The sequence below is a fragment of the Mus pahari genome, chromosome 7, assembly GCF_900095145.1.
Source record: "Mus pahari chromosome 7, PAHARI_EIJ_v1.1, whole genome shotgun sequence".
Lineage (NCBI taxonomy): Eukaryota > Metazoa > Chordata > Mammalia > Rodentia > Muridae > Mus > Mus pahari.
In genome coordinates, this window is record NC_034596.1 from 30,263,319 (window position 1) to 30,280,141 (window position 16,823).

Below are 16,823 nucleotides of genomic sequence, written 5' to 3' on the forward strand. Positions count from 1 at the left end.
GGATTTCTGAGTTCGAGGCCAGCCTGGTCTACAGAGTGAGTTCCAGGAGAGCCAGGACTATACAGAGAAACCCTGTCTCGAAAAACCAAAAAAAATAAAAGAAATAAAAAAAAAAATATGTACCAGTATTCCAAAATACTGCAGCAGTCTGCGGCCTCGGTCCCTCGCAGTTCTGAGAAGCAGTGCTTGAGGTATACCAGGATTTTGGATTCTTACACTCTTATAACCTCTTCTGTAATTCAACATCTCTGCCATACTGCTTGTGTATGGCAAAAATTTACTGGCCAATTGAATTCTACAACCTAAATATATAACCACAAAATGTAATAAAGTTAAAAAATGTTGTTGACCTTAAAATATAGCCTCAAAATTACTGTGTGTAACAAAATCCTGATAACTATCTTCTTAAATATCATTTTTACTTTTGAGTATGATTTTAAAACTATTTTTTATTTAGAATATATGTATGCATACATGCTCAAGTACCAACCTGTACTTCAGGAGGTTAGAGGGCAACTTTGTGGCATTCTTTCTCTTCTACCTTTATGTGAGTTCCAGGACTCAAACTCTGGTTGCCAGCCTTACCTGTCTGGCTGGAGAAGTCCGAATTTTAAACCTGGAGAAATGAGGTTTTATTGTAGTTTTTATTTTTATTTTTGAGAAATAAAAATCTGATCACTTATGTGAATATGACTAGCATTGTGAAATATAGAATACAGCCTTTAAAAAGGCATAATTGTGAAGAATTACACTTCACAATAGGTTTGGACATCTTTTTCGTGGAGTACTAAATTTCCTAGATTGGCAAACAAAACAAAAAAGACGAGACAAATTTCTGAACTTTATGGAACCTATGCTTGGCATAGCTGACTCAACTGTAGATTGGAAGCACGTGGCTATAAAGGTGGGATTGTAAGAATCAGTCCATACCAGGTTCCCTCCTGCCTCTATTCTATTTGCATAAAGAGTTTTCATTATGAAAGGAAAAATTAGCAAGAATGCTCTTGGAAGTAAAATTACTAAGGAAAAAAGGAAAAAAAAAACCAATACCATTACAGCTAAAGGTATCCCAAGGAACACACTGCTTTGTTGTTTTCAACAGAGTCTAAGTCAGTGAAAACTTGAGGTCAGCTAACCTCTCATTCACCAAGAGGTCCAGATGTTTATGTATTCTCTGCTGCACTGCTTCTCACATGTTATATACTACTTAACACATTAAAAGTTACTCAAGGTTTTGGGTGAGGTGTAGACAGGTACAGATACTGTTTGTTATAAGTCAGTACATATAACTGATGTTCAGTGAACAAATAGCAGCTTACAAGGTGAAGTTACAATGTTTGCTATTTTTTTTCCCCTAATTCAGAAGGTCAGAATGCTTGAAAACTTTTAGGCTAACAGGGCAGAAATTAGCTTCTTTCCTAAAGTCTTTAGAATGCTTATGAACGTCATGATTAAAATACTGAAAGCTCAGTGAAGGGGTTTAATAACATGAGCTCTGCAAGCAGTCTAGTTTTTAAAATCAAGACTTTATAAATCTAGGTGTGATTATTTTAACTAATGCTTGGAAGTCCAAGTACAAAATGCATTAAAAGTTGTAATTAAGAGTTAGGATATATTGTAGGCCAAATGTTTACATTCAGTGAAAAAAAATCTTAACACCATTAAGTTTTAATTTTAGGATTCAAAAATAAATTTTATTTGATTATGCTACAATTTATCAAACTGCAGCATTTTTTAAATTTCATAAAGCAGAAGAAAGGTAGGCCTTTGCCGAGTTTTGACACTCTAGTATTATAATCAAAATAAATCAGTTTAATTTTCCAGAAACCTTAGTGATTTCAAGTTCCCGTATCACATTCATTTCCTCAGGGACTAGGCTAGTCAGTGAAGTTGATTAGATGAATCTCACCATTGTGTAAAAAGTGATATATATTGACTTGTTTAACATGACCTTTTAAATTTAAAAAGTATGTTACTTCATTTAGTTCATATAGTGTTTAAAATATAGAATAATTATTGTCAAGCTATCCAGTTACATATAGCAGATACTTACCTATTTTAAATAAGTTGTTTCTAAGTTTTGGTATTGCTATGCATTGCCAGATTATTATAGCAAGTAAGAAATTCTTGTTTGCTATGAAAATAGCAATCTATAATTACAATCTATAATTACAATGAATAATAATTTTCCAATAAGAATTGAGGATTTAAGAGAAAAATGTCTAAGTTACATGGTGGAGGAACAGAAATGTGACACAATTTATTATTAGTTTAATCTCCTGGAGACTGGAGACAGAGCTGTTGTATTTTGAAGGCTGGGAAGGAATGTTGTATAAATTCTGCCTCACATAAGTTGCTATGTATCCAAAATTAGAAACATCTGGCTGTGTTAGGCTTTTCTACAGTGACAGAAATGGTTCTCATCTTCTGCTCAGTCTTCCTATTTGTGTGGTTAACGTCTTGTATACAAAATAGTAGAGTTAAGTGAAAAATTACTTTATTGCAGGCTTTTAAGACCAGTATTTTCTTTTAGCCTAGGACATTTGGTGTAGAATCAGGCCAAATGAGGGAGGAGGAATAAGGCTGGTGTTACTGTGGCTTTCGTCCCTCCCTTTATTGTTGGTTCATTTGTACAGTAGGCATATTACCCTTGTAATAGAATTCAGTCTCTTTTCTTTTTATAGTAAACTTGAATTTTAAAATTTCCCTATTTTTGTGTGCATATACAGGATTTATTTATTCATTGACTCATGGTTTTGAAATACTAAGTCTATATTTTCTACATTCAAAAGAAATAAGGTTTATATATAGTTCATTATTTTGTTGTTAAAATATTATAACAAGTTGGTCATCATCAAAAACATAGCATAGTGGTACAGAAAATCTTGCTTTGATTTTTTGAGCCTATAATTTTTTTGTCTTAAATACTTTATGCAACTTGTCATCATATAAATATATCTGTAGTTCGTGGCTTAGAAATAATAGACATCATACATTGTTTTTAAAAACGTAGATACCTGTGTCAGTTAAATTTTAAAGTTATACACTGTTTTAAGGCTATATATTTATTCTTTAGAAAATATGACTTACATGGATATCTTCTGATGGACATAATATTGACAAAATATACACATGGTATTACTTTTTAACAAACTGCCATGCAACAAATACATTAAATAATGAAGAAATTGAGTATATATGACCTAATCTAATTGACATTCACATTGAAAATTTACAACATAACCAATACCTAGAATGTTTTCTCTTATATTTGGCAGTCATTTCATTTTTACAATTTAAATGTAAAATTCTTCTGAATGTATTTGGTGGTGCTGGGACTCCTCTCTAGTCTGTGACAACCTGAGGTACTAAACATTTCTCTCTTATTTCACTGTCTTCATAGGTAACCTTTTTGTTTCTTTTAGGATCTATCCATGAGTTGTGTATTACAGCGTTATTAGGCATGGGATCAGCTTCAACTATGGAAACAACTCGCTTTTTCATCTTACTCTTTAAGACTTTTTGAAACTTTTGTCTGGTGAATGCATATAAGAGAGGATGGAATATCGTTGTTCCATAAGCCATGACTAGAAAACACAATCTTAATTTTACTAAAAGGTCACTTGGGCCTAAACATAGAATTGTGGTATTTAAAACAGAAATTGGTGTCCAACAGAGAAGAAATGTAGAAATAATCAATAACGACATTTTGAAGACTCTTTTCTGCCTTTCTCGTCGTTCCCGGTGGCGTTTCACGGCTCGCCGGAGGGCAATTATTACAGAAACTGAAGTTCTCACACCAAACACAACATTCCTCCCACCACTGCTTTGTGACATGTCTGTGGTCTCATGTGTGGCTAGAGAGATTGTCTTTTTCTTTCTGGCTTTCTTCTTCTGTCCTGTTGAGAATCTAGTGCCTATGCGGATATTCAGAGCCTGAAGTATCTTGGTGTATGTGATCAACATGACTATAACTGTGAAGAAGAAGATGGGGATCTGCACTAAAAGGTGATAGTACATCCCGAGCTCAGTATAGTACTCACTTGTACTGACACACAGCAGTGTCTTGTTTTCCCATGTATTTCCACTTTGAAAACTGAAAAAATTTACTTCAATGAAGGGAATCAGGAATGAGAAGAAAGAAAAAATCCAAATGGATGTCATTAGCATTACAGCTCTGCCCATTGTCAGAATTCTGTTTGCAGGTTTTACAGAGATGTCATATCTGTCCAGAGTAATAGCAAAAACGTTGATTGCTGTCGAAACACTTGCAAAGGAAACACAAGCTTCGTGGAAACAGCAGATGAGAGCAGTGTTACTCTCGAGTGAGAGCAGAAGGATCACTATAGTTAGAGGAATACATCCCACACAAATTATGACATCAAGGACATGGAGGTTCATTGTAATAATGTTACTGACAGAGTTGATTAAGTTGGATTTCATGCAGTAAAGTACCAGGACGGTAAGGTTGCTGCCAAGCCCCAGCACGATCTCTAACATGAGAAATCCAGTGAGAGACACTTGAAAGCTAAGTGGGTATGACAGTGGTTGGTACATATTGGTGTCGATGTCATCAATGTCATCTCGCACCGTGACGTTTGATTCAGACTGCATGTTGATTTCCAGAACAGGAGAAAAACACATTCTTTTGGAGCAGTTGGTGTTTTGCCTAGAAAATCAAATAGAATATTTGATGTTTGGCAGTTTAGTGATATATAAGACATGATATTCTTTGTAAACAACAAAATATCTGTTTATCATGTTCTTAGTTTAATTTTTTTATTTTGTAAACTATTGATTCAAAATGTAGAATTGGGAAACATCAGGGCTACATTGTTTTTGGTGTAAAGGGAAATTGTTCTATTTTTGAAGAAATAGCCATATGGGGATTATTCCTCTGTAGTGCAGAATTCTATCTGTGCAATAAGGGTTTACTTCATTGGGAATAGCTGAAGAGTTAATTTTTCAGAGAAAGTCCTTCTGAATAAGACGATTTCTCAGAGTGCAAACCTAATTCTGGTCCAGTGCTTTAAGATTTCATTTAAAACCATGTTGTGAGTAGATGCAATGTAAATGCTATCTCAGTGTGCTCTAGCATGATTAGTGTAGATGTAATTATCCCTGTGAGATTTTAAATGAAGGGACAAGTGTTCATTTGAAAAGATAAATGCCACACAGCACTAATTTGTTCTCCCTGTCTTACCACTGTCCTAGCGACTGTAGCTGATTCTCTAAGATGCCAACAGTGTGGACTTTGGGGTTACTTCCAGAGAAAGAGGCAAATGATGGGCATTTTGTTTGTCATAGCAAGTATGCCCACTACATTTTACAGAAATTGGGGGGTGGGGGTCGACATTATGCTAAAGTAAAAAGCTACAAGCTTAGTTAAAAAGTAGTCCTGTGGCTGATTTATTTTGTGACCACACCCTCTTGTGTGTTGTAGAAAGAGGAAATTGGAATTTCATATGTATTAAGAAGTAGATGCTTTTGAAGTGGTTTTAAAGACTGTATTCAGTTCTTTTGCTTAAATAATTTGTGGGGTAGAAAAATGAAATTCAAAAAAATATTCTGAAGTCCATTATTGAGGAAGCTTTTAAGTTATACATTACTTGTGAAATATTTTGTTCACATCAGCCAGTGAATACATTTGAAAAAAAGTTCTGAAATAAACAGGTTTGACTAATTCATGCAAATATGTATTTTAGGAGTTTAGAGTCATTTATAAAAATGATATCTGATTTTTTGGCCTGAAATGCCTGCAGTGAGGTTATTCAGCTTAACATGAATCCATACATCCAAGTATATTTCACATTTCAGGTATAACATTTCAACAGCAAAATACTTCATTTTGAAGTATAAAAATTAATGGTTTTCAAAATTCACAATGACATTTAAATTGATGTTACCGTTGACAACCTTATGCATGTCATTAATATTTCAGAAATATATGACAGTAATTTCATTTTAATGGATATTACCAGGCACATATTTATCATATAAAATGGCTCAACTTACTGAAATCCCATGAAAATGGACAATTCTAAGAGAACTAAATTTTCTGAACTGGCAGACTGAACATCAGGTCTTTGTTTTGTCCCATCACATTTATAATTACGTAAAGCACACTTGTCAAGTACAACAGCAATGATAGAAAACATGTATTTTCTTCTGTGGGGCTCCATGCATCTTCTGACCTACCTGTTTGCTGTTGCTTTATGGGCCTTTTGGCTCACCATGGTAGTTTTCCACAAATTGATACATGATGTCATTGACAATTCTGACATGAATTTGTTTTCCTGGTAACAGTAGAGTAGCTGTGTTTTACTTCATGTTTTGTAGGAATTCATTCATTTGCTATTTGAGTACTTCAGTTGTATGAATTGTGAGATTTAGTTGGCTAATGGATTTCTAAAGAACAACACATAATTTTCAGGCAAATGAAACTTCATCAAATGATAGAAATTGCATTTTCTTTTTGAAGAAATACAAGATTGTTTCTCTTTATTTTCCAGAATATGTGAAAATAGAAAAGGAAACATCCCATCTCTAGCTTCTAAAATGCATTTAGATATCCGTTTGTTTTCAGGCTCTGTCTGCAGCAGGTCTCATTGTTTGGAAATGATTTCTTGATCACATAATTTGCTTTATATTATAAATCCAGTACACGCTCTTTTGATAAAAACCATCTGCTATTTAATTCGGTTTGTTCTCATTAGAAGAGGATGCATAATTGGTCATAAAGCTCAGATGGAAAACTCTATTAGTCATACCAATTGATATGAATATCTAAATAGTGCAGAAAACCTTTGCTAACTCTTCATTTTGCTTGCTGGTACGTCATGCCATTCTCGTTTTGGAAGTTTTTGCTTCACTGTTTCTTGCAGAATCAATAGTGTCCATAATTCTGCTCTATTAAAGTGTGAGATCTTCCTTTTAAAACGCTCACCAGTTGGTCTTCAGGCTTTTACAGTTCTATTTTTTTCTTTTCGTGGTTAGTCTATGTAGCATCGTCTTGGGATGCTGTCAGCTTGTTCCGTTCCAGCACAGCTAATCTGAGGCTTTAACTCCTTAGTGTCTTAAAATCATGTGTTACAAGACTATCTAGTAGTTGTGGTTCAGAGGGCTAAGGAGCCTCTCAGGCAGTTGCATTCTTCAAATTGTCAGTTGTGTATACTGAATTAGTTGTGGGCCCTTGTGAAAAAGGCAAAAAATGATTAAGGAATAGGTATCCTAATAATTTTGAATTAATCACAAGTTACTTTAGTTAAAAAAATTAATCCATGTAGCATTTGTTCTCAAAATAAGCAAACTGTATTGCTATAGGCATAGGTATAGTCATAAAATGAAGCTTTTTCAAATAAAAAAAGCTTATTGAGCATCAGAATTAGCATTGAAATATAACCATGAGAAAAACTGTAATTTTAAAATATTTCTCTTTTCTCTTAGAAGTGATTTTGAATGTTCAGAGATTATGAACAGTTAGTATTCAGTAAACATACTACCATTTCCCCCTTGGTAATAAATTTAACATTTCCCGCATGCTGGGAAATATTGCAGCTTGCTTAATTATTAGCACATAGCTTGAACTTTAACTCATTAAAACAGATTCTGTGATAAGACACTATAAATTTCTTTTGATGAATTGCTCATGTGGGTGAAATGTAAATGGTAGTAAAAAAATCTTAACTGCATATTAAATAATTTTCAGTAAGCATGCCTAATTATAATCTTAACATAAAACAGCCAGAGAGTCAACTAGCTTCTTATAAGAAATATGAATGTTCTTTTTAGCACTTGAAAAAGGCTATATTATTGACATTAAGAATATTTGGTATATCCGAAGAGACTTAAGAGCTGATGTTTTTGGAGTTCATTATAGAGAACAGAACAGAATGTTTTTTAACAGTGCACCCTAAAAATTACATTTAAAATACATCATGTCTTAAAAGAAATCAATTTAAAAATTACATATTTACCAATAAGTAGAAGGAAAACAATCAAACTCTTAAAAATTTAGGCTAAAAATTCCAAAGTAATTTTACCCCACTGTGATGTTTCAAAAGCACCTATGTACTATAATAAGGAACACATCTTACCTCTGCTAAAGATCTGACGAGTTCCTGATGTAGTTGAAGCATTTCCAGTTTTGATTGATTCATTCTGTTGATTTGAAAGTACAAGGGCTCGGGGAAGAGGGTTATAAAAATCTCTTCCAAGCGACCTTAATGAAAATGTTTCTCCTGTGCCTTTGTTTCAGCAGCCCTGCTAATGTATAGAATGTGTAGTGCTGCTTCGGCTGCAGCAGCCTCTCACTCTTCCTACTGTGGAGTCAATAAGCCTCTGAAAATGCGTAATGAAAGTAATTTAGCATACTGAAGGCTTCTTGTCTCCAGAGACAGCATTCGGATCCAGGCTTTCTGAAAAGGACAGGCACTGCTCTGGAGAGGAAAGCCTGCTCCGAGCAGCTTTTGCAGAGTGACAGCCTACCTTGTCGCTTCTCCCCACTGCAGAGAGATGCAGTGCATTCACTAATTTTGATTGGCCAGTTGTATTGGCTTAAACTGCTTCATATATATGGCAGGGGTGTCCCCCCCCCCATGGCTTTATATAAGGATGCTGTTTTAAAAGCCTAAGTTTTTTAAACTGGTTGTTGCTCTTAAATAGAATATGAGTAAATTAGTCTTTTAAAAATGTGGATTTGGTTCTGACTTATTGATTCCCAATGCCAAACATTAAGAACACAGTTTTTTCCTTTTTTTTGTTGTGTTTCTGCTTTTGTTTCGTGTATGTGTGTGTCGGGGAGGTTACATCGTAAAAATAATATATTTTTAAGTCTGGGTAACTGGACTGTGTTAGTAGCTGTGTCTGCTTTGGGTTGAGGTTCTTTGTTCTAAAGATAGAAAGCCCTGCATCTTTACAGTGAATCAGGTTTGATTTCAACTAGTTTGTTTGTATCCAAGTCATTTCTTTGTATTTTAAGTTGTAATCATTTTATGTTACTTGCTGACTTCAGTGTTCATTCACACAGATATTCCTTCATTTCATTCATTAGTTCATGTTACTGAACACATAGACTTAAGGGGATTATAGCACAAAACATTTGTAACCATTCCATTGCTTGCATAATGGTAGAGCATGTGGACATGGTAGTCTCAGTCCTCACCTGTGCTGATATTTTTATGTATATGTGTGTACTGATCATTTGCTATTAGTATTTTATCTCAGTGGACTATTTCTGTTTGTAACATGGGCACATTTCTTGGTGGGTTGATCTTTCTTAAATATTGTATATGGTGATTGCTAATGCTGCTGGCAAATATATGTGGTAAAGAAAAATGTATGTATTCTCATAGGCTATAAAGCTAAACTATTTAAGATGAGTGTTAAAAGTAACAAAAGAATGATATAAAAATAAAATATATTAATTTAAAATTAAATTTCTCTCAATTGTTAGTAATTTTAAATACATTTCTGCTCTTGTTAGTGAGGTGCATATCTTTTTAGGTGGAAAAATATGTAGTAACCAGATTATTTTTTAGATTACATTTCTGTATGTATGTGTGTGCATCTGCCGTGGTGCACATATCATGGTCAGAGGCCGCCTTGTAGGAATTGGTTCTTTCTTTCCATCACTTGGGTTCTGGGACAGGAACTCAGACATTAGACTGTGTTCTTAATGTTTGGCATTGGGAATCAATGAGCCAGAACCAAATACACATTTGTAAAAGACTAATTACCATTGAGCCAGAAAGGAGCATGGTACTGATGGCTATGCTATTAGCGTATTAATCATGACTTATTTCCAGCTTTAGGAATAGTGTTGAGTTTTCAAAGTGTTGTATCCTAGATGTTTAAAAATTTGTCACTAGAATTATTTTTTTTATAATTTTGAAAAGTAATATGCACTTTTAAAATCCTTTATGGCTAGTGTTGAAGTTTTATTGGGGAATAGCTGATGAGTACATCGGTTTGAATTGCATTCTTTAGAAATTGAAAGTAATATGGACATTTTGTTGTGAGTTTTGAAAAAAAATCTTGCATAGCTTTGTGTCATAAGGTTTGGTAATGATAAAAATGAAAAAGTTTGGCTACTTATTACTCATGCATTTTCAAAGTTATAGAGAAGGATCTTGCTAGAATGACAGATGTGTTAAAGACAGATGATACAAAAATGTTATTTTAAACTAAAAACTACAGTCAGAGGGAACATCGTACCATCATTTAGTTGAAAATTATGATTAGAATATTGAAATTATTAATAATCTATATAGTGTTCTTCTGTTAGAGAGTTGTTTGCTTAGGTTTATTGTCAAAAAATCTTGATCAAGTAGAAGACATAAAGACAAAGAGAAATCTATTGATTTCCCAAAGTGTGGGTATGTTTTATCAGTCTATTATAGCCCTGGGAGCCTACTTTTTGAGCTAGTGGGCCAAAAAGCCTATGATTTTTAACACTGTTTGATCTGAGGTCTCTCTCTACTTATTAGCTGTACAAATTTTATAGTTTAAGCAACAGTATAACTGTTGTTGAAAATATTTGTGACTAAATGAGATGACTTTTCTAAGTTACAGTAAGGTTATTTTTGAGAAACTATATCTGAATTTTATGTAAGTAGTAATTGTAGAAAAAAGCTCAAGTCTGGACATTTCTGTGCATTCCCTGTGTAACCGAGCTATGATTAAAGACACATGAGAAACCACAAATAGCAGTTTTTAAAATACAATACTTAGTCTAATGGTTTTGCTTTATTAAATTCACAAATGAGTTTAGTACTTGTATGTTACTAAAATTTTCACAAGTTAATTTTAAAGTCCTCTGGTCTTAACAAATAATATAATAATAATAGTAATATTATTGGATTAAGATTAAGAATTGGATTAAAAAACTGGGTATCATGGCACACTCCTTTAATCCTAGCACTCAGGAAGCCAAGGCAGGTGTATCTCTGAGTTCGAGGCCAGTGTGATCTACAATGTGAGTTCTAGCACAGCCAGGTCTACACAGAGAAACTCTGTCTGGAGAGAAAATAGATTACATTATTTTTATGAAAAATTACATATGTTAGAATTTATGAAGATACCGTTTCCATGGTAACAGTTTCTTTTACACTTGTACACTTAATTCAAGTGTTCAGATAAGATACTAATTTTGAAAACTGCTGCAGCTGGTGATTTAAATAAAATTTTATGTTACAAAATAATTTCATAGGTTAATTTTTTTACCTTATAAACTGGAAATATAATTTGCTTTTTCCAGTGGTAACTGAGCAGCATATGTGAATCTAACCCTGAAATACAGTTCAAAATTGTTTTTCAGAAGTTATATTTTCCCTTTAGTTATAAATATTTTTATTATATATCTGTTTTAATTCCTAAAAGTTTGTGGCCAGTTCTGATACTATACTTTTGATGAGTTTATAAATAAAAAGTTTAATTTGTGAAATATTTTAATTAACTATCTGAAAATATTTGGGAGAAAAGCATAAATGTAAAGATAATTTCTAACTGTGGAAAATCGCTCTTTAAGCTTCAGAAAGAGTGCTTTTCCAAAGAATACTTAACATGGTTAAGACTATTTATGACACTGGGACTCAGGGAAGAAATTTTCATTTGGCTTCTCAACTTGAAATTTCTTATACAACAGATTCTCCGTCAGAAAAATAAAAATGGACCATCCTTTGAGACCTCGGTCCAGGACTGAAAGAATACTATGAATTTCATGTGTTCATCTGTGGCTTAGTTTATCAATATTTTGTAGTTCTTTGCTTATACATTCTGTACATACTTTGCTGGATTTGTACTCTATTATTACATTTTTAAGGCTATCAAAACAATGCCTAATTTTCTTATTTTCTTTCTTTCTTTCTTTCTTTCTTTCTTTCTTTCTTTCTTTCTTTCTCTCTCTCTCTCTCTCTCTCTCTCTCTTTCTTTCTTTCTTTCTTTCTNTCTCTCTCTCTCTCTCTCTCTCTCTCTCTTTCTTTCTTTCTTTCTTTCTTTCTTTCTTTCTTTCTCTCTTTCTTTTTAAATCTAATTCCTTGTAGGTAGGGCACGTGACAGTAGTCATAGTGGTGTTTGATTGAACGAAAATGGCCCCCATAGGCTCATAGGGAGTGTGGCACTATTAGTAGATGTGGCCTTTTTGAGTAGGTGTGACCTTGGAGTAAGTGTATCAATGGAGGTGGGCTTTGAGGTTTCGTGCCTGACCCAGTGTCACTGGCTCTCTTCCTGTGGCCTGCTGCCTGCTGGTCCAGATGTAGAACTCTGACTTTCTCCAGCATTGAGTCTGCCTGCATGTGCCATGCTTCCCTCCTTGATGACAGTGGACTAAACCTCTGAACTATAAGCCAGTAACAATTAAAAAAAAATTTTTTTATAAGAGTAGCTGTGGTCATGGTGTCTCTTCACAGCAATAGAAACCCCTAGCTAAAACAATCTTGTATCCTTGTATCTTTACTAAATTCTGGTAATCTTAGAGCTTTTAAAATCAATAACATTTTTTTTTGTATATAGACAGTAATGTCTGCTTATAGAGATAGTAAGTTTGCTTCTCCCCAAAACATGTATATCACACTTACTTATCTCTCAGCATCTCTGATATTAGATTGGATCGGAGTATATTTGGCTGAAGCAGTCTGTTACGAGTCGTGAGCATCCATGACTCTTCTTGCAGAATTGGACAAGCAAGCAAGCTCTGACTGCTCTTTATCTGGTCTCTTTCCCAGGGATATTCTCCCTTAAGGGATGAAGTAATGACTGCAGACAAAGAACAGATGGATAGACTTGTTCTGCTTGTTCTGAAAATGATCTATTTCCAACTTTGATCTTCTTCAGCTGTGATAGAAGTCTTCATGCTACAGAGAATCAAGCAAGAGCCCTCCGGTGGAGGGCCATGTAGGGCAAGGTGAATGTCAGCAGTACTGTGCTAAAACTAGGTTTTGTATCATGGATGATAAAATCCTGTTTCTTAAACCCCAGAACATATACCTTCTGCTTGCATCTGTGAAACAGATAAGCATTGTGGCTCATAAGTTGAGTGAAGGAAGGAAAGGAAGGAAGGAAGGAAGGAAGGAAGGAAGGAAGGAAGGAAGGAAGGAAGGAAAGATGATAGTTCATGAGTGAGGTAGCATTAGTTCATGAGCTGCAGAGACAAGGGTGTAGCCATTGAGTCAAGTGCTCGCCAGAGCTGCAGTACAGGTGGCAGCAGTGAGGGTGCAGACCTGAGTAGTTTGAGTTTGTTGAGCTTTTACCATGGGATTTGGTGCAGCTGTTCTTTGTGCCTGCCATCTGAGGCTCCTTTCTTTCCTCTTACTCCAAACTCAGCTGCTTAGAGTAGGAGGAGCCTCCTGAAGTGGAAAGAAGGCACTCTTAGAGTTGAGGACAGAGGCGCCTGTCGAATTTTACAAGTTTGGAGAGGCTCTGAAGTTGCAAGTAAGGCAGAGGCACTGAGGTAGGCTAGAGTTGTAGAAGAAGGCCCAGGGGCAAACTTGAGCCTTCTGAGCCAGTGGTCGGTCAGGGTAGAGGAGGCAGGTTGTGGTTCCACCCTAGTGTGGGGAGGCAAAGGGGAAGGAAAACCTCCCATGCCACTGCTCTCCTTGCACTCCCTTCCCACTCCCCACGCCTCTGGCCAGGGCGTGAATAAGGTAGTCCTCTAGAGGCTCTGGCTATAGTTGCTTTGTTTGTTCAATTTCTTTTTCTGTGATCTGTAGTGGGGAGCAACTGCTCAAATTCAAAGACTCAGACTTGTGGGTGGGGCCTTTGGATCTACTCCTTGCTTGTTTCTCTGGTCCCCTTTGCAAGACGGATATTTAATGGTGTGGTTTTGATGGTCTTATATACTTTCAGATTTTAAAGATGACTCTCACTTTTTAGTTAGCTACATGCTAAGAGGGATTTTAAAAACAACAACAACAAATACAAATTCAATAGAAAGAGAAGAAATCACAGCTTGTTAAAAAGCCTGGTAGCTGCTGAAGACCTCAGGCTATTTCCCAGTACAGCAGTGCCACCTGCCTGACCCAGCTACTAAGTGCACCCTTCCTCCTCAACCTCCCTCCTCCCTTCTCCTCCCCACCCATTCTCCCTTTTTCAAAATTGTAATGCTGTACTTAGAATCTTACACATAGTAGGCAAGTGTTCTTCATTGAGCTACGAATTGTAAAACTCTCTTCCTTTATTTGTGATAGTTTCATTATGTGGGTCACATTGGCTTGTAACTTCTAGCACTAAAGTTTCCCAAAAGTTTTGTTTGTTCTACTGTTAAGAATTGAAGCAGGCTTTCCTGTCATGGCAGGCAAGTACTCTCTACCATTGAGTAATAGCCCTTCAAGTGCATGGCCTTTGAAATGTGCCAGTTGCCTACATGTTAAGATGTAGTACTTGAATCCCATATACCCTTTGGCTGTATGGCATGATGTCCCTGTTTGGCAGGAGGTTAACTTGGACTTCATGACTCACAAGCAGAAGTAAGCTGTTGGATCTCGTACCTCGATGAAAATAGTTTGTTCACAGATGGTTCTGGACTGGCCTTAGTGGCAGTTTGAGTTTTGTATGAAGAGTAGGTGGGACTAAAGCATATCTTACCACATGAAATAAAGTCCCTGGCTCACATATATCTTCTATTCACAGAAGTTCTGGTGAATTTTTGGGCTAGATTCACCACTTCTTTGACTAAACTGAAGCCAATGAAGTTGTTTAATGTTAGTGCTAGCTACTGAATATGAAGTGGATATGATTGTCTCCAGCCAATACTTTTTTGGATTAGCCTTTCTAGGGTGTAAAACTCCCCACTTCCCAAATCCTGGACTATTGCCAACAGTCTAATCTTCAGGTCTGCCCTTTAGAAGGCTGGCATATTAAATAATTTCCTTGGAACTTCAAGCCATGAAAACAAGTTGCAGCTGTCAACAAGACAGTTGGGCTTATAAAGGCTGCAGTCAGCAAATTTCTAGTTCTACCTGGGTCAATTATTGTACTTGACATGGAAACATATTCTCATGACAGACTGGAAGCCACCATGTGGTGATTCTTGGATTCTGTTTGTCTTAGTCCTGAAGGATCACCCCTCATCCTACACCAGCCACATCTCCTTTTCCTAGCTCTGTGAGCTGGTCAGCTGTGTTCACAGAGCGACAGAGTAGTTAAACTCTTCACAGTCTCACACACATGCCAGAGTTGGTAGAAGGGATTCAAGATTAGTTTAGGATTGCATCCCTCAGTGCCCGCTGTTTTCCTCCCTGAAACTTATACTGTGGGAAGTGCATTCCTGGACTCTGTAGTGAAGTCTGTGAAGAAGGGCCTGCAGATAGGCATAACTGTTTCTGCATATATATTCTCCATGGTCCTTATTTTCCTGTTAACACACACTCAGCCTTGAAAAAAATCAATAAAAATGTTAGCCGAATAGTTTTCCTGGTGTATGCTTTGGCCTTTCTGGGTCCTCGGCTGCTCATGCCCAGTGTGTCCTCCAGCTGGCCTTCTCTTCTGAGAGTCTGGGCAGGTTGGTACTTTAACCCCTGCTGCTTGACAGTTTTAAGAAAGGTTTGTGCTTGCAGAGAGCTTTTCTCTTCTTCCTGTTGTCCAGAGTGTGAGCTGTGTTCTTTCCGTCCATCTGGAAGCTGGAACAACACCTGCTGGGATTTCATTTGGCTTTGTGTGCAATCAGTAGATCCTTATGTTGAGTTTTCTCACCGATACTTCCGTCTCTAACTTTACATAGGTCATCTTTAATCTCTCACAGCAGGTACTTTGTAGTTCTCATGGATGTGAAGTTGGACCATTCTGAACTCATGCTTTTTGATATTACTCTGAAGAGTATTTGGCCTGTATCAGAAATGTATATTATGCTTTTAAAATGACCTTTTCCATTTATTGAAAACTCACCTGATTTTTCTCATTTAATCTTATGAGCATGGGAAACTTGACAAATTGAGTTTTGAATGTAAAACTAACCACGCATTTCTGAGACATGCAATGCTTAGTTATGATGGATATTGATGTTGCATAATTTCATTTGATATTATTTTGATAAAGCCTTTTGCCTGTGTGTTTATGAGGGACTTTGGTCTGTAATTTTTCATTTATTTTAGTGTTTTATCTAGTTCTAGAATTCTGAACTTATAAAATGAGTTGGAAAAACTGTTTCCTTTTCTTTAATTATGAGTTTGTAATCATTAGTTTCAATCCCTACTTAAATATTTGATAAGTTTCATATCGGGTAATGTTTATAAATTCAAATTGTTTGACAGATAATAGAGGTTTTCAATTGCTTCCTGTCACTGTTTTGGTGATATATATCTGTTAAATAATGTATTCATGCTGTTGAACTCATCAATATCACTAGCATCCTTTAAGTATTTTCTTATCATATTTTAATGTTTGAAAGAGCTGTCTTGCTGTCACCGCTCTCATGAGTGTAGGCAGTTTATATTTTATTGATTTCTGTTCCATTCATGTTTCCTTCCTCAGTTAGTGAATGCTTCTTTCATTAGCTTTAATTCTTTGCCCATTAATATGTACTTAATACCGCATTACCCATTTCACAATGTGCATATATTTTATTTTATTTAACTTTTTACAGTGTTTTTTTCTGATTTCCTTACTAGTTTCAAAGATATTTTCCAATTTTCAAATAATAGATGATTTTTCAATTATTACTATTGTTTTTAATTTAATTTCATTGTGGTCAAAGAGAATGTTTTGGGCAATATCAGCTTTCAAAAATAAGCTTATACTTGCCAGGTGTGGTGGTGCATGTCTTCAATCCCAGCATTCAGTAGGAAGAGGCAGATGAATTTCTGTGAATTTGAGGCCAGCCTGTTCTACAT

At 35.5% G+C, this 16,823-nt stretch overlaps 2 protein-coding genes across 3 annotated transcripts in view; one reads left to right on the top strand and one right to left on the bottom strand.

Moving 5' to 3' along the window:
• The window catches only part of Cog5 (component of oligomeric golgi complex 5), a 287,917-nt gene that overhangs the window by 60,574 nt on the left and 210,520 nt on the right, over positions 1 to 16,823 (top strand). The gene's annotated exons all lie outside the window — the stretch shown is intronic.
• Gpr22 (G protein-coupled receptor 22) lies at positions 1,517 to 8,523 on the bottom strand. 2 transcript variants are annotated; one of them, XM_021202365.1, is made up of 3 exons: positions 8,097 to 8,523; positions 6,199 to 7,191; positions 1,517 to 4,669 (listed from the first exon to the last, which is right to left on the bottom strand). In XM_021202365.1, exons 2-3 carry the CDS (start codon positions 6,282 to 6,284, stop codon positions 3,346 to 3,348), a joined length of 1,410 nt encoding a protein of 469 aa, XP_021058024.1. In that variant the 5' UTR covers positions 6,285 to 7,191; positions 8,097 to 8,523; the 3' UTR covers positions 1,517 to 3,345. The 2 variants fall into 2 exon arrangements, with proteins under 2 accessions (XP_021058024.1, XP_029396666.1); XM_029540806.1 differs by lacking the exon at positions 6,199 to 7,191 and having other exon boundaries at positions 1,673 to 4,669; positions 8,097 to 8,481.